At 50.0% G+C, this 22,446-nt stretch overlaps 3 protein-coding genes across 3 annotated transcripts; 2 read left to right on the top strand and 1 right to left on the bottom strand.

Annotated features, from left to right (window-relative positions):
- Window positions 1–349: 349 nt before the first annotated feature.
- eef1b2 (eukaryotic translation elongation factor 1 beta 2) lies at window positions 350–2,372 on the bottom strand. Its single transcript, XM_086148714.1, has 7 exons — window positions 2,201–2,372; window positions 1,525–1,647; window positions 1,310–1,454; window positions 1,157–1,223; window positions 801–926; window positions 542–609; window positions 350–468 (listed from the first exon to the last, which is right to left on the bottom strand). The coding sequence occupies exons 1-7, from the start codon at window positions 2,278–2,280 to the stop codon at window positions 382–384; spliced, it is 696 nt and encodes a 231-aa protein (XP_086004840.1). The 5' UTR covers window positions 2,281–2,372; the 3' UTR covers window positions 350–381.
- On the top strand, window positions 2,314–5,856 carry arl11 (ADP-ribosylation factor-like 11). The gene is made up of 5 exons (XM_086148715.1): window positions 2,314–2,910; window positions 4,193–4,258; window positions 4,360–4,475; window positions 4,564–4,741; window positions 5,438–5,856. Exons 1-5 carry the CDS (start codon window positions 2,878–2,880, stop codon window positions 5,564–5,566), a joined length of 522 nt encoding a protein of 173 aa, XP_086004841.1. The 5' UTR covers window positions 2,314–2,877; the 3' UTR covers window positions 5,567–5,856.
- Window positions 5,857–8,137: 2,281 nt separating this feature from the next.
- LOC147233682 (melanophilin-like) lies at window positions 8,138–20,543 on the top strand. Its single transcript, XM_086147419.1, has 14 exons — window positions 8,138–8,333; window positions 9,469–9,690; window positions 9,907–10,019; window positions 10,888–10,932; window positions 11,012–11,070; window positions 11,143–11,229; window positions 11,376–11,454; window positions 11,535–11,689; window positions 12,612–12,692; window positions 13,075–13,263; window positions 14,939–15,106; window positions 15,425–15,571; window positions 16,030–16,086; window positions 16,671–20,543. The coding sequence occupies exons 1-14, from the start codon at window positions 8,224–8,226 to the stop codon at window positions 16,704–16,706; spliced, it is 1,548 nt and encodes a 515-aa protein (XP_086003545.1). The 5' UTR covers window positions 8,138–8,223; the 3' UTR covers window positions 16,707–20,543.
- Window positions 20,544–22,446: the final 1,903 nt, after the last annotated feature.

Below are 22,446 nucleotides of genomic sequence, written 5' to 3'. Positions count from 1 at the left end.
CCTGCGGGACGGACGGGGAACTACAGCTGGCTGCGCGGAGGACGAGCGGACGCCCGGTTGAACTTCGGACGTCTTCACACAGTTCAACATTTAGAAAGCATTGGGATAGTCTTTGCCCCACTGACACGCCACCGCAAGATTGTCCACGTCACTGGGGGGGTTCGACCAGAGGCTTTGGCCTCCCCCTACATTCACCCCTTTCTGTCTGCAATTTCTCTTGGAAGAGACGACGCTCCGACTGACCTAGAACAGGTCCAGTGATAGGTGGAATGGGTTTTAGCAAAAACCTTGCCAGTCAAGTCATTCAGAGTTGGAGGGTCTCCACAATAACTGCGTGAAAGTTGACAAGTTTGAGTTCAAGTGCATTTATTAAGGTTTGTTTTAGATCTTGTTGAAAGCGGCAACATCCATGGACTGAACATAATCCTCGAAGGCCGTGATGTGCTCCTCCAAGACATCGGTTCCCACCTGAAACCCAGAGACAGAGGGTCATTTTTTTGCTTTTCGAGACGGCTATTTGATCAGTCGCCTGCAAACTCACTTTGTCGTCTTCAACCACACAACTGATCTGTAGTTTCTTGATGCCGTAACCCACCGGAACCAGTTTTGCTGCAGCAACAAGACAGTTGGGTGAGTTCAACACCTTGTCATTATGGAAAAGGCTGATCAAACTGGAGTTGCATCTTCAGATCACAAATTGACATCATCCGTTCAGACGAAAGATGGTTAATTAGATCATCATAAACAGTCCAGAATATTCTGCATCAGTACTCTGTACCCCCTCAAGGGTCGGTACGTACATTGTCCCCAGAGCAGCCCGTCCATCTGGATGCTGCGGACACACTCCTCCAGCTTCACCATGTCCGTCTCGTCATCCCACGGCTTGACATCCAATAGGATGGAGGATTTTGCAATAATGGCAGGTTCTGAGGAGGTACACATGTCAGTCAACACAGGGGAGGGGCGACAAAGAAGCAGAAACAGCTGCAGGTTGACTCTCTCAGGGAAGAAAAGCTGTCCATCAGGCGTCAGCCGAAAGATGGTGATGAAATCATCATCAGCAAGAGTACCTTGAATAGTGCTCAAATTATTCGGTTGGTATCCGACGGCTTACGCAGCGGTCGTAGGCTCATGAAAAGGATGGTTTAGTACTTACTCTTGGCCTTCTTAGCAGCATACTCGGCGAGAAGCTCCTCCTTTATCCGGGCTGCTTCAGCATCTTCCTGTAGGGGATTCGGAACGACCGCTGTGAGTGAAATCAACCGTACTGATAGGCGCGGCGACCAAATGACCAGGAGAACCTTCTCACCTCATCATCAGAGCCGAAGAGGTCAATGTCGTCATCGTCGTCATCATCATTGCTGGCCTTCTTGGCGGGGGCCGAGCCGCCGCTGGTGCTGTCTGCCACGCTGGCTGGGCCGTACTCACCCAGAGGCTTCTTAACACCTGGCAGACTATCAGGAGAGGGTGTTAAGTTAAAGGCCACTAAGAGCCCGCCGTGAATGAAACCACAGAAACACACACCTGCCCATCTGGTTCTGGTAGGACTTGATGTGGTTGAACCAGCGGAGGGCATGGCACAAAGAGGCAGCAGGAGGAATTGTGATCACCTCGAAGACAGCCACATCAGCCTGCGAGGGGACGAACCTGAGGGCCAAGACACCATGATGAAGAGGGATCCCTCACAGCTGCCGAGGCCGGCGGACGGTCCTGGCAGGGAACAACCAACGGACCTCATGCTAGTGCAGCATCGCTTACATGACGACTGAAACATCATCATAAGACAGACTCGTCCTAACTAGCATTGGGGGAAAGTTGATGGCAAATAAGCAATTAATGGGAACGTTGTAAATATTTGGTTATAACTGCCGCGATCAGTATTCGGGGTTGGCGGACCGGAGAGGCGCCATGTGGCTCCATGCTAACAGCATGCTAACCGCGCCGATTCGTCTCCGAGACGAACGGATGTATTATTTCTTAACAGTAGAGTCTCACAATCTGTGTCCATTCGATCACGGGACAAGTTTCTCTACTTCATCGAAACCATGGTATGACCTCACGTCGGCCGGTTTATTATCATCCGAAACTCCGTTCCGTCAAAAGAGCCCAGGACGGAGCCAAGATGGCGGCGCGCCGGAGGATTCCCGTGGCTTTGCGCCGCGTTCTGCCGCTTTGTGTCGGATAACCCGCTCGTACTGACCCCTCGATGTAGCTGCGATCCGCAAGGAAGTCATTCAGCACTTTGAGGCCAGAGGCAGATTTCAAGTCACCGAAGCCCATGGTGGGGAAGACGGGGCGCCGGGGAGGACGGAGCCGCAGGAGGAGGAGGAAGAAGGTCGGAGGAGCGGAGAGAGACGACTTTATACCCGGGACAGACCCCTCCTCGGCGGGCGACTCCTCCTCTCCTCACCCACCGCTCCTCCTGGAAGAGGCCCTCCAGAGGAGCGGGGGACGAACCCGAAGGAACCCGAAGGAGCCCGAGGACCCGAAGTTAACCCGAAGGAGCCCGACGACCCGAAGGGACCCGAAGGAACCCGAAGGAACCCGAAGGATCCCGAGGACCCGAAGGAACCCGAAGGATCCCGAGGACCCGAAGGAACCCGAAGGAACCCGAGGACCCGAAGGAACCCGAGGACCCGAAGGAACCCGAAGACTGCGGCCGTTCAAACGAGCGCCTGACCCTGCTTTCGGGTTGTTTTCTGTCTGATCGCCCGTGGACTGACCGGGTCTTGACTGTTTTCACGTTGGAGGCGGCATGCAACGGTTGCCCCCGGTTGGCCGCGGCGGAGGGCCGCCTCCGGTTGAAATGCGGTCGGACCTGTCTGTCCACTCCCGGGCCTCCTGCCGTCCCAGAGGCCGGGGAGCAGCAGAAAGGCCATGGGTCTGGGTCACAGCTCCTCTTCTCCCCAGGTAAGGCCGCGTTACTCGCTCTGAAACGGCTCTCTGATTTCTATGAAAATTGGATGGGCGGATGGTTTTTTCCACGGCTCTCTCTGACGGGCCCCGGGGCTCCCCGGTCTCTCTAAGAGTCTCTTTCCATATGCTGTCGCTTATGACTGAAATACTCTTTATCTACATTACATTCTTGTCCAAATCTTTTTGTCTTGGTTACTGGACTTGTATGTCTTCACCTGAAGACGTGTCACCCTTCAGTCCAGAGGCTTCTTAAGTTGTACAAATGTTCTGAAGGAGATTTTGACAAGGATTCACCTTGACCTGGGTGACTGAGAACACACACACACACACACCTCTGTATAATAATGCTGGGCGTGTGCTCGGTGATCTCGCTGCTTTCTTTGTCACGTTCAGCTGCGAAAAAGGACTCACTTCAGCCGTTTCCATTCATTTTGTAACCAACGGCCACAAAAGTAATAGGCAGAAATAATAAAAAAAAGCCTGGAGGGTAAACAGTGTATTGAAAATAGACGATTGTGTCGTGAACACGGTTCAGTCTGCAAGCCACAAAGGCTATTTATTGGAATAGCATGCAAAGAAGAACTCTGTCTTCTCTGGGCCAATGCTCTTTGAAAAGGGTCCGAGGGAAAACAACAATGATTTGTGGTCGGATCAATCACATGTGAAATTGTTTCTGGACGCCACCGATGCCGTTTCCCGTGGACTAAAGAAGAGAAGGAACCATCCGGCTCCCAATCAGCAGGCGGCTCCAAGCTGGTGGTGTGAGGTTGCAGCGCCACAGTGCCAAGCCTTATTCTGTGTCCTTGTGTCAATTCCAACTGCATGGCTTCATCAGTTCTTCACCAGTTCAGGTGCTGAACCGGAAAGCCTGCAGGACATCATGAAACACAGAATGCAGCAACAAAGGCTGAGGACTATTGAGCAAATCCCTCTCCTAATTCTCCAGCAGCCCCAGATGTTTCAGATAGTTGTGAAAAGACGAGGGGCTGCAACACAATGCGAGACATCGCCCCGTTCCAAGTCTTTTGAGATCAAAATAAGCAAAATAAGTGTTAAAATGTCTCCGTCTCAACATGTGATTCGTGTTTAATGTTCTGTTGGAAGTGGGATTTGGGTTTTGAGATTTGCAAATCATTGCATTCTGTTTTTATTTCCATGTTACACAGCGCCCCGACTCCTTTGGAATCGGGGTGCTGTTGCTGCCTTGGCATTATTAATGAACCCCATAGAAAGGGTTCTCGTGCCGCGTGCTTTACTTTTGTTCCCATTTCTCCAGGTTGTCCTGATGGGTTTGGATTCAGCTGGAAAATCCACTTTGCTGGCGAGAGTTTTGACCGGAGAGGTGAGTGTGGTCACGTGAGGTCGCGGAGTCCGTTTCAAACTGTCAGCGTTACAGCAGCACGTGAAGCCGGACAGAAGGACTGACCTCGGGTTGACCTGCAGATGATGGACACGTCCCCCACCGTGGGATTCAATGTTGGAACCTTGCACCTGGACAAGAAGACCTCGATGACTATTTGGGACGTGGGAGGACAGAAGAACATGAGACCCAACTGGAGGTAAAAGAAACCTTCTACTTTTGTCACTAGAAGTGCAAACTGAACCCCCAAGGAGCGCCGCTTGTAACGATGGCTTGCTTTTCTGTAGATTCTACCTAGACGACTGCAGGGCTCTGGTGTTTGTGGTGGACAGTAGTGACCAGGAACGGATCCCTGAGGCTCAGAAGGCCCTAAAAAAGATTCTAAGTGAAGAGAGGTTACGAGGCGTTCCTCTGATGGTTCTGGCCAATAAGAAGGACCTGCCCGACACAATGACCATCAGAGAGGTGAGCGCTTCTCATTCCATGTCAGCTGGCAGCCACTTCCAGCTCGGGGAGCCGTCAGGGGTTCGGTGTCTTGCTCGACAAAACTTCAAACCAAGAATGTTTGGTTCTGAGGGCGATCGCTCGAACCCCCTGCGCCGCAACCCACCATTTTCCGTTCTCAGTCTTAAATCTGGCCGTCGTTAGGAAGTCTTAAGAGTGATGCTGCGGTCGTAGCGGAGTCCCGGCACACTGCCGTCATGTCAGGCACAAAGTGTGAGCTGGTGATCTCAAGTCCTAGGTCAGTCTCCTCCTAGTCTCAGGCCTCACGACTGTCTCACACGTCCTTGTCTGATCGTGATTATCGGACTGAAACTTGCCACCGCTGGAAACAACGCTCAAAGAATCTGGGTGGAGTTTTCGACGAGTCTTTGCGCCGTCTTAAGACGTAAGACTAGACTGAGACTCAAGACTAAAAACTAAAGTTGTGAGGTGATAGCTTTACTGGAGTCTGAAGAAAATCTTTAGTGTGAAGGTGGAGGTCCAGCATGAGACAGGAGCAGCCAACTCAGCAGGAAAGCGTGGACAGGAGAAACATCCTAGTCGGGGGAAGGCAGAGGAGTAGCTCTCTGGCCGGAGAACTCGACGAGAAGTTTACTTGTCGGGGAACGGTGGTTGCGATCTTCCTAATCTTTATTCTTACCCCGGCCTGACCCGCAGATCTCCACTCAGCTGGACCTCCCCAGTTACCAGGACCGTCAGTGGGAGATTCAGGGCTGCAGTGCTCAGAGTGGGCTGGGACTTCAGCAGGCCTTCAGATCTGTTGCAAAGCTCCTCAAGAAGACCTGAGAAGAGAGAAATCGCGATGAAGAGAAAATGTATTTATATGATGCAAACCAGAAAAATGTTATTGCTCTATTTAATCCCTGCATTGATTATCTGGGCTGCTGGGGACTTGAACCGGATGCAGCGAACATCAGAAAGAAGGCTTTGACACGGACGTCCGATCGTTCAACCGGATCTACATTTTGGATCCTCGGAAAGGCCGGCGAATTCACATAGGCCTGCATTTATTGAATTTGATGAGATGAGAGGTTGAAGTAGTCAAAGGCTTTAAACAATAAACGGTACAAAATAAACGTGCCTTCTTGTTGAGGGTTTCATTTTCAAGTCAACAAACATCCAAAAAGTCAGGAGAATGCTCTTCCCATACGTACTGTGTGCATCAGGCTCTAAGATCCGGTCCAGACAAGCTTTTTGCATCCAAAGGTCAGAGTAAGAACAGCAGCCAGAGCAGTTTGCTGGAAGGTCCAGGAACCCACAGGATGTTTAGACACGGCTGACCTCGTACAACCCCGTCTTTAAGGTTACATCTTCTCCCTTTTTTAAATTGATAATAGTATTATAATGGATTTTTAACTCACTGCTTGGTGTTGCTCCAGATATTACAAATTCTCCAAATTCTGGTCTGTGAGGTTGTGAGGGATTTGAAAATCAACAGTTATTTGTTAAGAATGTGACGAGCAGTGATATGTGCTGGCGGCACAGATGAAAATGTTGAAGATCTGGAATGGAAGGAGACCCGTAAATCCATGGTGGCGACCCCTGGATCCTCCCCGAGGGAGCGGCTTCCAGTGTCGCTCTGCAAAACCTCTTCCGTTCAGATCCCGCTTGTGTTCACGTAGCCAGAATCTGGACTTTGGTTCCAGACCATCTCAGCTTTGAAAGCTTTTGATTTTTATACTTTCAATAACGGAGCTTGTGCAGTTTATCTCTTCAGGTTTGCATCGTTCGCAACTTCTTGAGTTTATTTGTTATCATTTGTCCGTGCTCACTTTTGCCGAAGCCCTCCATGTTGTCAGGTGTCACAGGCGGTTGTCCTGAAGGTGGTTTTTCCAACGGCTAATCTTGGAGGTGCCCATCGATATGTTGAGGAGACGCAGTCACGGCAACAAGCAGTAGCTGTGTGATCCGTCACTGCTGATGGACAGATTCAGACCGTACGCTCCTTTTCTACCAACCTGTAGCATGGAAGGTAAAGCATGTAGCATTGAAAGTTAAGCGTGTAGCATTGAAAGTTAAGCATGTAGCATGGTAAGCAAGAGGAGGACACTGGTCCTTAGTCTCTATTCTTTTAAACTATTTCCCGTTTTAACTGATTTCTATGAAAATTGGATGGGCGGATGTTTTTTTCCAGGGAGGATTCTGTATTTTTTTGTCACCCAAAACTGTCGATAAAGTAAACGTGTAGTGTTTGTTTTTTTGGACTATTATTTATATTGATTGCTTCATTCAGGTTCAGGTAGTTTTATTTTTATCGCTTGAGAAACAAGATTCCTGACGTCCACAGAATGACGTGCAGACCCCCTTAAATAGTCAAGGTGATCCGTTTTTTTTTCCATGTGTAAACTAGCTTATGTTTAAAAATTCTGAAAAGAACACCGTGACATTTTCATCTGGAAAAACATCCTATAGTTTGTGTTCGAGAAGTGGATTTGGAACAGAGGACTTTCTGATTCTGGAGGTGGAGACTCCAAGGAGGAGGAGGAGGAGGAGATAAAGAAGAAGAAGAAGAAGAAGAAGAAGAGAGAGACATCTGCTGGCGAAGGTGCACCTGAGCGGCAGCCCAGGAGCCTCCGTGAAAGAGAGCAGAACTAAGGCGAGTCAAAGTTGTCTTCTTGTGGATGAAGTCGGGCTCGATCGCCGAGAGCCGAAGTAATAAACCTCTCCTCGGTCGCAGTCAAAACCACCCGATCAGCTTTTGGCGATCACAAAGAAAAAGTTTTCTTTCCAACACGAAAAATGTTTTTGTGACAGAGTTTGACCTTCAATTGAAACCAATCGGCCTGCGCACGTGCGTGTGCGCGCGCACATGTTGTGTTTTGCGGTATGATGTCAGCAGCATAGCGCAGCAGCATCATGTGATCAGCAGAACATTTTCAGAAGCTGGTGATTCAAGCAGCTGGAGGAATAAGCGGTGAGTCGATTTGAAATACTTTGACAAACCGGTGAAAGTTCCCTGACTCGTCACGGAACCGGCGGGCGGCCGAGGTGATTTTGGACCCCAGATGAGCTGGACTTTGAAGGGAAGCTCGGCCGCGGAATTAGACATTTTGATTATTAATCGGTTGTGATTGAAACACAAATGGAGCCTAACTTTGATCATCAGCTCATATTATTTGCATTGTCTCTTTTACTTGAGGGAGTTTTCTAGCAACCTTTTTCTTGTTTTCATGCATGATTTCCTCGGGAAAATCCGGTACCTGCAAGGAACCTTGAAAACCTGGCTTTTAAACTTTTGGTCCCCTCGATTGTCTCGATTTTTTCCGACGAGTACGTTTTTTTGTTCATTTGTTGAATGACAACGTGTTGCTTCCGACCGCCGGTAAAAGCATCGTGTGTTTTTTCGTTGCCAGCTTTCAGTCCTGTCCCTCGGCTGGATCCGGCTCCAGGGACGGAGGTCGCCGGACTTTTGGAACAGGTAGCTCTCGACGGGAAGTGAGCTCATGGAGCGTAAGCTGGATTTGTCGCGCCTGACGGACGAGGAGGCCAAACACGTCTGGGATGTAATTCAGCGAGACTTCAACCTGCGAAAGAAAGAAGAGGAGCGACTCGGGTGCGGCGATCTCCTTTTCTGCAGAATCACGGGAAACGTTTGTTTTGAGCCGGGTTTTATAACGATCCGGACGTAATTCGATTAAAAGCAACATGCAAATAAGCGCAAACTAGAAAATGCTTTTCATGTGGCTGTCGAGGTGCGTCGTCCTTCCCGGCCGTTTGAGTGACGGGAGTTGACATCGTACGGCGTGAAAGGGAGGCGAAGTTAGACGAGGAGACAGAGGACGGGCTTGAGGAGGAGGGGATTCTCTGTCCCGAGAAGACGTTCGGCTTGTACTCCCGTTGGAGTTTCATCCTCAGCTGATTGAATTATATCTTCTGGCCGTTTTTTTTAGTTTGTTTGGTATTTTGGGTGTGGAGATCGGTCCCAAGCTGATGTTAAATGGAGTCTTTGCCGGTTGGCGTTTGGACTGTCGGTTTGAAAGCTACTTTGTTGCATTCGATCACCACCAAGTCACATGTAGAAAAAGAGCAAGAAGCGATGAAGATGCAACAAAGGTCCTCTGTGTTTGGACTCAAACTGCCACCGAGCCCGAGGGATCTGTGTCACCGTGGAAACACCGCATGTTACACTCCAATAATGGAAGAATCTTGTGTCCTCGCTCTGCTTAACTGGATTGTCTCTGGAAAGATTTACAAGCCAAGTCATCTGTGCTGACTTTTGAAATTCCCAGAAATCCCCACCACAGTTTGTTTCCGATCAACTTTCGGCGTTTTATCAGAGCGATGGGCAATGATCTAGTTTAAGGGAAAAAACAAAGGGTCACCTTCATGCTTTCCTCTTTGCGAGCTCAGGGTTTACGGTTCAGATGCGTTCATTCGGCTTTTTTCAACGTCAAATACTTTCTTTACGTTTAGAGAGAGTTTGATTCGATTTCATCGTCAGTTCTGTTTCATCTGCGGAAGCTCGGGCTGTTTTGACCGACTTCACCGAGTCCTAGAATGAGATGTGTTTCAATGAGAGAGTTCTGGAAGACTTCGGCGAGTCTGCTGAAGCTCCGGACTTCAGCCGCCGCGTGAATGCAGCGCGGCCATTTTGGATGAGACGGCCGTCCAAATGAAGTCGGGTCGTCACTGCGGCGTTTAAAAAAAATGAAATTCTGAACTCCAAATGTGTGTGCGTCCCCTACCAGCGTCCTCAAGACGAGGATCGAGAAGGAGGACTCCAAGCGCGAGCTGCTGGGCACGCAGAACACCGTGTCCGACTCGCTGTGCATCCGCTGCCTGCAGCCCTTCAAGTTCCTGGTCAACAGCAAGCGCCAGTGTCTGGACTGCCGCATGTTCACCTGCAAGTCGTGCAGCCGCTACAACAAGAAAGAGCACGGCTGGGTGTGCGACAACTGCCGCATGACCAGGTGAGTCCCTGGGCCGGACGCGTCAGGCGGCCGATGCTTTACCGACGCGCGGGTCTGAAAGCCGGGCCCCTCCGGCCCCTCCGGCCCCTCCGGCCCTCACTGCCGACATCCCCAACAATAACTTTGCTACATCCTGACATCGAGTCGGCGCCCCGTCCCGTCGAGACCAAACGCAAGAGGAGTTTCCGTACACGATGCCTGTGAATTCCCTTGCAGGGTTCTGAAAATCGGCACGGTGGGCTGGTACCATGACAACGTACGCAACCGCTTCAAGCGCTTTGGCAGTGCCAAGGTGATGAGGTCACTGTACAAGAGGCTGAACGGAGACGGTGAGTTTTGGAAGGAATTCAGGGGGAAAATCAAGAAACTAATGACCGTTAGCAGAGAATAAGGTGAATATCATAAAGATCAAGAAGTTGGAGGATTTCAGGTACCTGGGGTCAACAGTCCAGAGGGTAGGAGAGCGTGGAAAAGAGGTGAAGAGACGGGTTCGAGCAGGTCGGAACGGCTGGAGAAAAGTGTCAGGGGTACCTAGAGATAGAAGAACATCAGCCAGAAGGAAAGGAGAGGTGGAGGAGACGGTGGGGAGATGATCTACAAACAACGACCAAAAGACAGCAGGCAGAGCTGGAGGTCTTACAGATGAAGATGCTGAGGTTCTCTTTGGGAGCGACCAGGATGGAGAGGATCAGGAAGGAGTCCATCAGAGGGAGGACACATGGTAGATGTTCTGGACTTAGACTGAGATGGTGGGGTCAAGGACAGAGGAGGGAGAGGGAAGATATTGGTATATTGGTATATTGGTAGGTCTAGAGGAAGAACAAAGAGAAGATGGATGGACGTGGTGAGAGAGGATGTGAAGGTAGTTGGTGTGAGAGAGGAGGATCCAGAGAACAGGGTGAGGTGGAGAAGGTGGATTGACTGTGGAGACCCTGAAGGGAAAAGACCAAAGGAGAAGAAGAAGAGGAAAAGTGAATATCATCAGATGAAGGACATACAATGTTTGACGGCGATGGGAAAAGTATGTATTTAATGTCAAACTATATTTACTCGCCTTCAAGTTGTTTCGATTGTATCAAAATACTCCCGGTGTTGCCGAGTCCTGTTGATCGCGCTGCCACGGTGTGTGGAGGGTCAGACTTCAGGCCGGGTGGATCCGTGGTCTCGTCACGCTAAGTGTTGCCCTCGACCCCTCAGGTGGACGCGACGATGACACGCAGAGCATGCCGGACGTCCATTGCAGTGAGTCCTCATCCAACATAGAGACACAGAGCTTTCCGTGGCCGTCGGGTTATTATCCTTTACTCTGTCATCCTTGTAGACCTGGGCAACGGTCAGGATGACGACACCGGGGACGTGGAAGCCGAGACTTACAAATCGGTAAATCGATCAAAAGTACCAAATCAGTTGCACGTGTTTATGTGGAAAGACGATTAACACCGTTTCTTTCAGATGAGGAACAACAAACGTCTGATGTCGTGTCATCCTGTCGGCCTCGGTTCCAAAGAGTATTTTCCATATTCACAGCCATCGGTCCAGGTAACACACACACACACACACACACACACACACACACACACACACACACACCTGACACGCTGAAGAATTACATCTAATGCACGCTTGACACACATTGGTGTCAAATCTGAGATCCGACCAAAACCATCCAAACTCTGTGTCTGCAGCTTCCAGATGACAAAATGGACTTTGATGAACCAAAGCAAGGAATCAATCGCAGGCAGAGTCTGGATCCCTACGACATGAGTACTGGCGGAAAGACACGTGCACGCATGAAGACGTGCGCAAACGTAGCGCCCTGACCCGTGTGTTTGCTTCCATGGCAGGCGACAGCAGCAGAGGAGTCGGCCGCTCGCTGTCCGAGATCAGTTGGTCGGTGGCTCGCCAGCAGTACGTCGACACGTCCGATGAGGACGACGACCATTTGCGTTCTTCGGTTCCTCGCCACTGCCGCCAGCCGAACATGGCGCCGGCGCCGCCTGTAAGATCATACGGCTCGCAGCCTCATCACTCGCTCACACCTGGAGGGCGCGTCCTTTTAGAATCCTTAGATGGGAGGTCCGGTTGCCACCACGAGATTTGACGGCCGCTAACCGTGACCTTGACCGAGGTCCTTTACGGACGCATGTTCTTCATGGATCCTCGAAGGTCAAATAATGTTGTGACACTTCAGAATGTTCTCACATATGATAAGAAACTATTCTAGAACATAAATGTACTCCAAAAGTTCCAAAAAGATCCCAAATATCCACAGTATCAGACAAGGGCGAGTCATCAAACTCCCCAAATACCAAAAGAAGAACACGTGTCCACAAATGTAGTAAAACACAGAAGATGCCCTCAATGAGTAGAGACATTGGTGTCGGGATGGTGTGTGTCCTCGGTGATGGGAGATGTTCAGGAGCCTCCGGCCGGCCGGCGCCGCTCACCTCCGATCACTGAGGCTTAAAGTCCGCAGCTTTCAGTCCGACTGGTTGTGAGATCATTCGTGTATTTCCGTCTGCGTCCCGCCGCCGCTCACGCCGTCGCCCTGCGGTCCAGGCCGGCCTCCTCCGGCCTCCTCCGGCCCGCCTTCCTCGTTCCTGGTTCCCCCCAAGTAAACTTGGTTTCAACCACTACCTGTTCGGGTCCGACCTCCGCGTCGAAACAACGAGGCTATGAAGGTTCGTATTCGGTTGACAAACTGAGAGAACAAACTGAAACGATGCTTTTCTACATGGAAGCTTTGAGAGACGCAAAGACAAAGCATAGATATGAGAGCAGATACAGATGCAGCCCAAGTCCAATTTGGCTTCCATGAAGGTGATTCATGCAAGAAGGTCAGATGAACTGGCTGGTCCAAAGCACGGCTCGAGATCAGCGCTGAGGTTTGATTTCATTCTCGTGTTTCCCGTCTTCTTCAGATCAACCAGCTGAACAAACGCATGTCGGCCATTGAGAATCTGCTCAGTCATCTGGAGGGAAACGTGACACCACCTGAGGAGGTGAGGTGGAGAGTCTGCAATGATCTGCCTCATTCCGTCTTTGTGTCATTAATAATCCAACATCAGACAATTAAAACTCTCAATTTTCATTTCATCACTGGGCATTTTTAATTTCTTTAAACGTGTAAACTTGAATCACGGAAAATAGGCTTGCTTTAATTTGGATATATTGGTATATGCAAATAGTGTGTGTGTGTGTGTGTGTGTGTGTGTGTGTGTGTGTACATGCTAAGAGAGAGAGTAAACTGAGGATTGAGGCTCTGTGTTGCTGCAGTGGCTCCTGAACGAAGCAGGTTACAGGAAAAGAAGAAGATGATCAGCATCATCGCAGCACCGGTGAAATTAATGGCTGCGGCGTTTCATGTCTTGGTTCGTCTTGCAGGAGCTGGCAGATCTGAACGAGGGTGACACGCTGGTCTCGGGGAACCTGAGTGAAAACAGAGGTTTGTGGGATGACATGGCGAACAAGCCGTACCTGGTCGGAAGGGAACTGGATACCCTTCGAAGCAAGAGCTCTCTGAGGGACGGAGATCTGAGCTCTGGAGATGAAGCACCGACTGAAGGCCAAAAGGTAGGACTGACTGTTTGAGTAGCAACGTTCCTGCGGTTGCTCTTAAAGTGCTGCGCTCGTATTGAGCGATAAGACGGAGACGGGTGTTTCTCTGTCGGAGGAGTTCTCTGAAACCTGAATTATTCGCCCGTCCGTTGTCCATCCGGCTTGTCCCGCTCTTCTCCTGGCGGCGGCCGGCCCGGACGCCCGGACGCCCGGACGCCCGGACGCCCGGACGCCCGGACGTCCGGACGCCGGTCCCGGCGGCTCACACTGGATCTCCAGGCCACCATTCACACGGCCATCAACCATCGACGGCATGCGTCTGATAGTGGGAGAGAAGTGAGGAGAAAACCCTTGCAGACACGGGTTGGACACAAATCCAGAGAGACTCCCGTTGCAATCAAACCGTTCGAGTTTCCAGGCTCGTGTTTTGTGCTCCGACATCATGTTGGTGAGACTTTTGTGGGCCTGAAGTTCACATTCATATACAGTCTGTGATGGTTTGGAAACATTTCCTGTGCCTAGAATCATATTCCAAATCCCCTGGTGAGCCTTGGGCCTTTATCTTTACGCTCTCATTGCTTTAAACATGGCGGATTCTGCGATTGAGCAAATCCTTTTGTTTTGGTCAATGAAGACCCTGGGTCGGTCCAGTGGACGCACCTTCCGGTGAGGACACGAGTTCTGCGGAGACTGGGAGATGGTATTGGACCGTGTCCCTCAGGGCGTCGGGTGGAGGTGTTCCAGGAGTCTGCTTTTGTTGTGATCCAGATGCCTCTATCATCCCGCCGCGATCGCTGGCGCTCGCCGGAGCGGTTTGCAGCTGAATGAGCGCTGGCATGAGAAGCAGCTCCTCCAAATCCGAGGCCTTGGTCATCTGATGGACGACGGTGGCGAGCCCTCTCTGGGTGTCTGGGATGAGATCCTGCTTTGCGAGGAGGAGTTTGCGTGTCTGGGCTTCCCTTTCACAAGAGTAGCTCAGCCGACTCTGCGTCCGTCTCTTGATTTGCTGGTCCGTCCACATTTCTGTCCTGGCCTGTGATCCTGAGCCGTCGGTGGTGATCGAAAGCAGAGGACCGTGGATCCGGGCGGCCGCAGGGTGTCCCCCGCAGGGCGTCCGGGCTCTCCCTCGGAGACAGGCTGAGAGGCCCGGTCACGGTGCAGCCAGGTGTGGTGGCTCCAGGGGAGGCGGGTCCCACCAGGAGGCCGACCCGTGAGACCCTGGGTCTCCCAGCCAGGAGGTCCTCCCAGCCAGGAGGGTCTCCCAGCCAGGAGGTCCTCCCAGCCAGGAGGGTCTCCCAGCCAGGAGGGTCTCCCAGCCAGGAGGTCCTCCCAGCCAGGAGGGTCTCCCAGCCAGGAGGGTCTCCCAGCCAGCCTGGGAAAGCCTCGGGTTCATCCCGGAGAGCTGGACCAAGGGTCTCGGGAAGAAGGAGGTCCGGGCCTCTGCACAGCCTGCTTCCCCCGCAGCTCCACCCAGGATAAGAGGCGGGCGATGGATGGATGGATGGATTTATAAATTAGCTTCCATGAATTCATCCGCAAAATAAAGCTCGCCAGACTGGAGAGTCAAAATCAGATGTTTCTCTTCCAATCGTCTCGTCGGGAAGCATCTGCAGCAGGTGTCTGAAGGACCTCCAAAAGGCATAGATGTTGCCTAACGCAGAATGGGACGTCTGATCTCTATTTCTTCCAGAGGTCGACGGCCTCGGCGCTCTGCGACCTCACCACCGACATCTTGAGAACCATCAACGCGACAGAGAAGGCGATGGTTGAGTTTGGGCTGGAGCTTCCTGAGAAGCCTCAGATCATGGGTACGGACGTGAAGCAGGCGGACAAGGCTTTCAGACAACTTGAGGAAAATGTAAGTAGATCCCAAAATATTGACGTCTGCTTCGACCTCTCCGGGTCCGGCCAACCCGCGACCCTCACATGCCTCACGCCAAACTTCCCCTCTCCTTTGTGTGTGTTTGTTTATCGGCACGTTGGCAGAGTGACATGTACTTTTGTGCTTCTGAACTGGTTTGTGTTCATCTGAGCTAGTTTGTAAGCACTTTGTGTGTGTGTGTGTGTGTGTGTGTGTGTGTGTGTGTGTGTGTGTGTGTGTGTGTGTGTGTGTGTGTGTGTGTGTGTGTGTGCTGTAGTACCCTAAAGTGATGTGCATGTGCTGTTTCCTGGTCAGGTGTACATTGCTGCCGGACTGACATTTGAGCTGGAGACGCAGCTGCGCCAGCTTGAGCAAAGTGCAAAGACGACCAACTCGGAGCTGTCCGAGCTGGAAGATGTTGTGGCAAAGACGGCCACCAGAGTGCAGAATGCAGAGACTGAGGTTGGCAGAGTATGAGATCATGATTGCGAGAAAATGTATAAATGAAAGGTTCAGTGATAACGGGGAACGAGGTCGTTTCACGCTCTTTTAGCCGATAGCACCGATGATGTGCCTGAGAAGGTCGGCAGCCATCCGGGTCATGGTGGATCTTTGTCGAATCTTATGGTGGAACCACAAGCCTTCCGGTGCACAGCTGCTCTCCAAGGTCCAAAGCTACAGGTTTAGCCAGAAATCCCCCACAGGCAGGTAGAACTGAAGTAGCCGCTCCAATCAGAGAAGAAAGAAGTTCATCCTTTGCTATAAAAGAGGAATATGTTGCTACTTGCTATATGGGACAATATTCCACCCCTAGCAAATTATCATGAGAATATGAACCGTCTAATCTCCTGACGGTGCTGCAACTCTTGCTGTTGTCACTTTAAATCATAATAAAAATGTTTTCTATCTTGTGTCTGCAGATTTCAGACATTGAAAAGAAGATCACTTCTCTCCGGGCTTCAGGATCCAGGAGAAAGGTGAGCCTTCATTTCATTTCATAAATAAGCAATTACATGCATGCTGTATTTCAACAAGGCACTGAAACCTGAATTATCCAAGATAATTCATCCCAAATATTTTTGCTCTTTTTTTCCTTCATATTTTCAAAGTCCATGGAGAAAAGGGTTGTTTGTGTCAGTGACTTGATTTCATTGACATCAAGTTCTTATGTGAATACACACACTCATGCCAGGTGTCTGTAGGAATTCGGCGTGAATTAAATGACATGTACACCTGATGCCTCCATTCATTTTCTGTTGTTTCACTGAACAGTTTCCATCGATCTCATGAGTCGAAAAGTTTCATTTTTTTTAGGTAATGAGGTTAAAACGAGGGCCGGCATAGATTCCTCTGTGATTTAGGACTGTTATGATTCCACCTCACTTCCACCGCATCAGTGCCTCCTTTGAGCGAGGTCGTCCGTCGGTCCTCGACCTGTCGAAAATATTGTTCAACGATATTCAAGTTGTTTTTTACCATGAAACCTCAGCATGAAACATTTCGCCTGAGACCCACCTTTAATTGATTGGACTTGTTTTCACTAATATCTGTCCTGTTTCAGTTTTCTGGATCCCAGCAGAAGCAAGCTCTGGAGTGAGGAACATCATTTTAATTCCTATTTTTTGAAGGTCCCCCGTGCATCCAGAATGATGTTTCCCTAAATTATATTTAAATCCTTATTTTTTCAAATAATGTGTCTATTTTTGTTTTCTCCTAGTACATAGTTGCTGCTTAATTTGAATGTAAATATTCAGTGAGATTTTCATTGTTTTGAAGGCATCGGAGTGGCGATTGAAAATATTTAGGGTCTAAATCTCTCAATTCCAATGAAATGCTAATTTCAGCAAATCTAATATAATCTTCAGAAGAAAATTCCAAGTAGACTCAAACAAAAGCAAACAACAAAAAGGATGAGACATTTGGCTTGATGGAGACCAAATTAATCTGGACATTTTCCCACAGTTGCCAGCACTAAGTGTCTGTCCAGAGCCTGCAGCAAATTGTCCACACAGTGCAACTTTGAAAATGAGGCCACCTGGCATGCGTTTGCCGTGGCCGAGCCGGCGCGAGCCGAGCCGTGAGAGGATTGCAAACATGTAAGGTCTGCCCGCGCTTTCCGAAGCGCAGCTGCTGGATGTGCTGTTGTGCCAGCTGATGCCAAGGATCCCTCTGAGGGGACAAGAGACAAGCTTTTCCTAATGGTGGGACAGCAAAGTCCACGCCTCACAGCTGTAGAGTAGCGTGCTGACGACGCAGGCTTGCCATACCTGCATCCTGTCGGCGGTGAGCGTGGTGCCGTCCCATACCCTCCTTGCAAGACAAGCCACGGCTGACAGTGCCTGAGAATAGCCTCTGCTACTTTGGCTTTAGCTTGGAGTCCGGAGTGAGTCGTCTGAAATGGTAGAGCCAAGGTAATGATGTCATTCACAACCTCCGTTGTACAACCACCCACTGAAATGTTAGGGACCGCACAGTCGTCTTGGCCCATAATGTTGCTCTTCGTCAGACCTGTTGAACGACCAAACTCCCTACAGCCATGAGTATTCCAGTCAAGCTGGGTTCCTGTGTGTGAGAAGCCAGGGCTGCATTGTCAGCAAAAAGGTTTAGCAGAGACCCAATCTGCACTTTGGTTTGGGCTCCCGGGTGAGCCACGGTGAGGAGGCTACAGTTCTGTGACGCTTCTCCTGGTATGTCGGTATCTCCCATCATCAGACTGAGTGAAAGCATCTACATGACGATCAGGGTTGGTACCAGGACACAACCCTGCTTTACGCCGTTCTTGATTGGGAACGAGTCTGAGGTTGAGCCATCATTCTGGAGAGTGCCTGTCATTTATCTCATCTATCCCATGTAGGAGTTTGGGCAGATGGCTGAACTTTCCCCAAAGAGTAAAGAGGACTTGTCTGCTCACCAGGTGAAAGGCCTTGGGCAAACGGACGAAGGCAGGTCCAATGTGTCTGTAAAGGTTCGGAGTTATCCGGGTCATGCCAGGTACAATGGCTGCAGAAAACTTGCCAACGATACAAAGAAGGGATATACCTTGGTAGTCGTTGCAGTCGCTCCTATCGCCTCTGTTCTTGATGAGTAGCAAATCACCCGTGGCTTTAAATTGGCTTTACATAGCTTGTCTTGGGTGGATGGATCTCCAGCTCTTCCATGGTAGAAGAGTAGCTGATGGTTTGGATGGCTGCCTGAGTGACTATGTTCTACCCAGCGTTAAGCTCCTGGAAGTGCTCTGCCCATCTTGGCACATGTTTTGTCCAGTCTGTGGTACCATTTCCAGAGAATGACTTGATTTGAGCAATCCTTGAAAACTACATAGCTCTGATGTTGCCACGATCAAAAGCAGATGCCCTCACAGAAGCTCGGCCAGTAGGCTTTGGCACTTCTCCGGGCAATGGGGCGGACGGAACACCACGGATGTGGTTCCATCTGGTGAGGCTTTGGTGATGGGACAGTTGTCAGCTACCCCCTCGATGGCAAGCGAAACGTGCATCATACGTGCTCGTGCCTGGCCTTGGTGTCGAGCATGGTGCAGCCGCTGGCTGAAGGCAAACAAAAGAATGGTCTTTTTTGTAACATCCACGGCCATAACAGCAAGTAGAGAGGAATGACGAGCACGTCCAGGCCTGGGATGGCACCCGGAAACCCTGTAGGTGGGGTTCGTCAGAGAAGAAGGGGTTCGTCACACATAGATTGCGATAAGCACGAAGCTACAGGAGTCTCTGCTCATTTTTAGTTCTGCTTGCCAACGTCAAAGGGACAGATGGTGGAGGGCCAGGCTTAGTGTTCTACCAATGCAGGCACTGGAAGTTCCTGATCAGGTAGAGCACTTCATTTGCTGAGCTTTCCTTATGCATGCCTCAACTTCCTTACTCAGCTGGGGCATTAAGGGGTTGGGGCATACTTGTCAACAGCTCTAACGTAGTTGTAGCCAAACAGGGAGGATCCCTTTGGAAGGGATTCCACAGAGAAGAGAGTGTATTATGCAGGACCATGCAGCCTGCACCCCTCTGGTTTCAACCCTTGCCACAAGGATGTACATTTCTGCTTCGGGTGACTTCCACTCGACGGAAGTCTGGTCTCCTGAAGCAATGCGATGTCTCCCCTCAGTCTCATTAGTTATCTGTCGATGACGGGTGATTTTCTATTGTCACTGACATGCTGGAGATTGTTGGATAGGCGAGGCACATCGTCCTAGCATTACAGATGGCTGATCACAAGAGCCATGGGTTTCCTTTGACAACATGTCCTCATCTTTTGTTTTTCTCTGGTTTGGTTATTCTTTTTGGTCTTTTTGAGTCCTGGTCTCCAGCACCCATTGGAGCAGGTGGGTCAGCACCTTATTGGCTGGGGGGCTGCCCAGCTCGAGGTGGGCATTAGCTGACCAGAGCCGCAGTTGTTCTCCCTGCGGTCAAAAGCCACCCATGCTATCAGAGCTTACGCCAATTTGCCCTTTACTTAGAACCTATGACTGATGCCTTCCATGTTTTGCTGTCACCCAATCTGGACACTGGAGTGACCTTTCGAGGCCAGGGCATCAGGTTTGGATATCCTGGGTTGCTCGCGGATCGAGATCCCCTCTCGACCTTGCTGATGTGGTCCAAAGGGATGCGTACAAAGCACCGCATTTGGCACCAGGTGATCGCCAGATAACTTGAAGGGGCTCCACACTGTCAGTGTTTATTCTGTTTGAGGGCAGCAGACCAAGGCTGAAGAGCTCCCTCTGCCCGACTGTTTGCCTGTCGCTGGGGTTTGGTTCGCAGGCACCGGGACATGTCCAGGGTAGTGGGTTCGCACTTCCCTGGAGCCTCAGAGCCCCCAGGTTCAATCTGTCACGGTGTGAAGGTGCCTCCCGGGGCCCTCTGGGCGCCGGCCTCGCCCCGGCTGAGCGCTGACGGGCCCTTCTTTGCTGTCCGAGTGCGATCACAAAGGACAGCACTCCAGCCAGGAGGAGGGTAGAAAGTGAGAGGTGACAAACATCAGTCGCTTCACCAGCACACAAACGCATCACGCAACCTGGGATGGCCGTTCAAATGATGAATTAATAATGTATAGGTTACAAGTTGTATGTAATAAAACTCTAACAGTTGACCTCCAAAGGCCTACGGCAAATATTTTTTGTTACAATTATATATATATAAAATTTTCTTTTATGATTTTTGAAACAAGGAAATGATTTGCTATCATCAAAATAATAAGTGCGCTAAATTTCCAAAATTACAAAATTGAACGTATGTCGTTTCTACAGGATCAGTCAGCTTCAATATTTGAATGATTTATAAGATCCAGTCAATCAACCTGATTGGAAATGTTATCTTGTTTCTATCAGATGAATGAATGTATGTCATGATAGATCTGATGACTGGAAATACTTTGGAGACTCAACAGAGTCTTCATTTTGTTGTTATTGCCTCTCTGATCAATAAAAATCTAATCAACTCTGATGGTCTATAAACAGATAAGTTCGTTTTGTTCTGGGGCGATAATCTTTTGGGCTTCTCTCACAGGATCAAGCCTCTCAGTTGTAAAATCCCTGGCGGTCTAATTAGAATTTCTTACCCCGTTTTGAACAAGGGCTTCTTCAGCTTTATCCTTTTTTTGACCATTTCTGATGATATAATCAGTGTTTCCTGGGTCACGAGTCTCATGAGGAGCCTCGGTGCATGTGACATCCTTGCTTACTCACTATGAGCAACCAGTTCTCGCAACTTCACTTGAAAAAATCCGAAACAACCGCAGAATTCAAAATGTACCGACTTGATTAATTCAACGAATCGATGGGAAAATTTGTCCACGCGCTCACTTTTGAAATTGTGACAAGACTCGCATAAATCGGGGCCAAACTCTGAGAGTGCTTACCTCCATCGCAGCCACGCTAAGACCATTCTGAATCCAAAGGGTTCACGAGTATCATTAAATGTATATCCCAACCAAAAGATTGTGGATTGTATCTCTGGGATACTTATTGTCTTCTTAATGAGGCAGTTTTTGTCAATGGTTCATTTACAAAACTGCAACAGCGACAGTGTGAAGGTGCTTTGTCAAGTTTCAATCCCCTGTTGTCACGATTCCAACCACGCACTCAGCAATTTCAGAGCAGAGATGAGAATACTGTGACTATTTGCGTGACCTTCAAACCCTCGACTCCCATATCTCAGTTTGATATCCCAAGACGCACCGGGCCGCTTGATGGGGCGTCACAGCAGAACAGCAGGAGGTCACATGGAGCGAGGCTGGAGCGAGGCTGGAGCGTGGCATCGGGCGTCTCTGCTCCACCGTTGATGTCCTGCCTTCTCCCACCAGCCTCCACTCCGGGCGCGTTCCCAGAAACACTTCCGTACATCCCGGTTGGCTCCAAGACCAATACCAATGGTGACGCAAGATGCTATCTAGTAATGCCCACCTCTTCAGTTACCAGGCGCTGTACCAATAATTCCATCGTTGGTCTGAGAGAAGGACATCACCTCCAGATCTAGACTCACTGAACCCAGCTAGGAATTGGGTTTTGCTTGCGGACCTCGGACTGAGGCTCACCTTCCAGGCCCCCATCCAGACCTTGTCCTGGGGTCCAGTGCCGACAAGCGCGCCTCTAGCGTTGAGCCGACATTCCCCTGCAAGGACACGATCGATGAAACATATGACTGAATTAACCTTTTGACTCAAACACGAGGGTCCCATGGGCTCGCCAGTATTTCTCAGTGCAGAGAAGGTAGAAAGGGGGATGCTATCGTCTTCCAGGGACACTCCACCAACTCGTGGATTCATACATGCAAATGACACATGGATTAAAATTTGGGAAACAAGAGGTTTGATCAACACATAATTCCACATCCTTCCGCACGCTGCAACTCAAACAGGGAGGTCAATGACCCGAGCCAGGCCCTGGCGACGCCCTCCCCAACACCAGCCCAAGCGAACTAACAGAAATCACCCCGACCACCACTAATGAGTTAAAAAAGAGGTCCAGCGGGTTTGGGAAGCCTTGAAATCTTGTGGCTACCCTTATTGGGCATTTGCCAACACCAACACCAACAAGAGGAAAGACACAACAGGACAAAGAAAACAATAAATGGAAGAACATTCTGACCCCATTGATTGTTTGTATTTCAGAAAAACTCTGAAGGGATTTCAACAAACATCAAATCCTGGTGCATTTTAAATTTCTCACCATCCTAAGGTGGAGGCTGTTTGCACTGAGGTGTCTCCAACACAAGCTTTCACCAGCATGCAAGACAGATCATCACATGTCCACGTGCAAACCTCAGCACTTTAGTGTGTTCTGGCGTGCTGGTGGGGCGGTGCCAGGACCGGCGAGGTCAACAGCCTCCACAAGC

This window comes from Fistularia commersonii, chromosome 6 (genome assembly GCF_037954325.1).
Source record: "Fistularia commersonii isolate RoL2024-O1a breed Wild chromosome 6, RoL_Fcom_v1.0, whole genome shotgun sequence".
NCBI lineage: Eukaryota > Metazoa > Chordata > Actinopteri > Syngnathiformes > Fistulariidae > Fistularia > Fistularia commersonii.
This window is presented reverse-complemented; position numbering and strand designations above follow the sequence as displayed.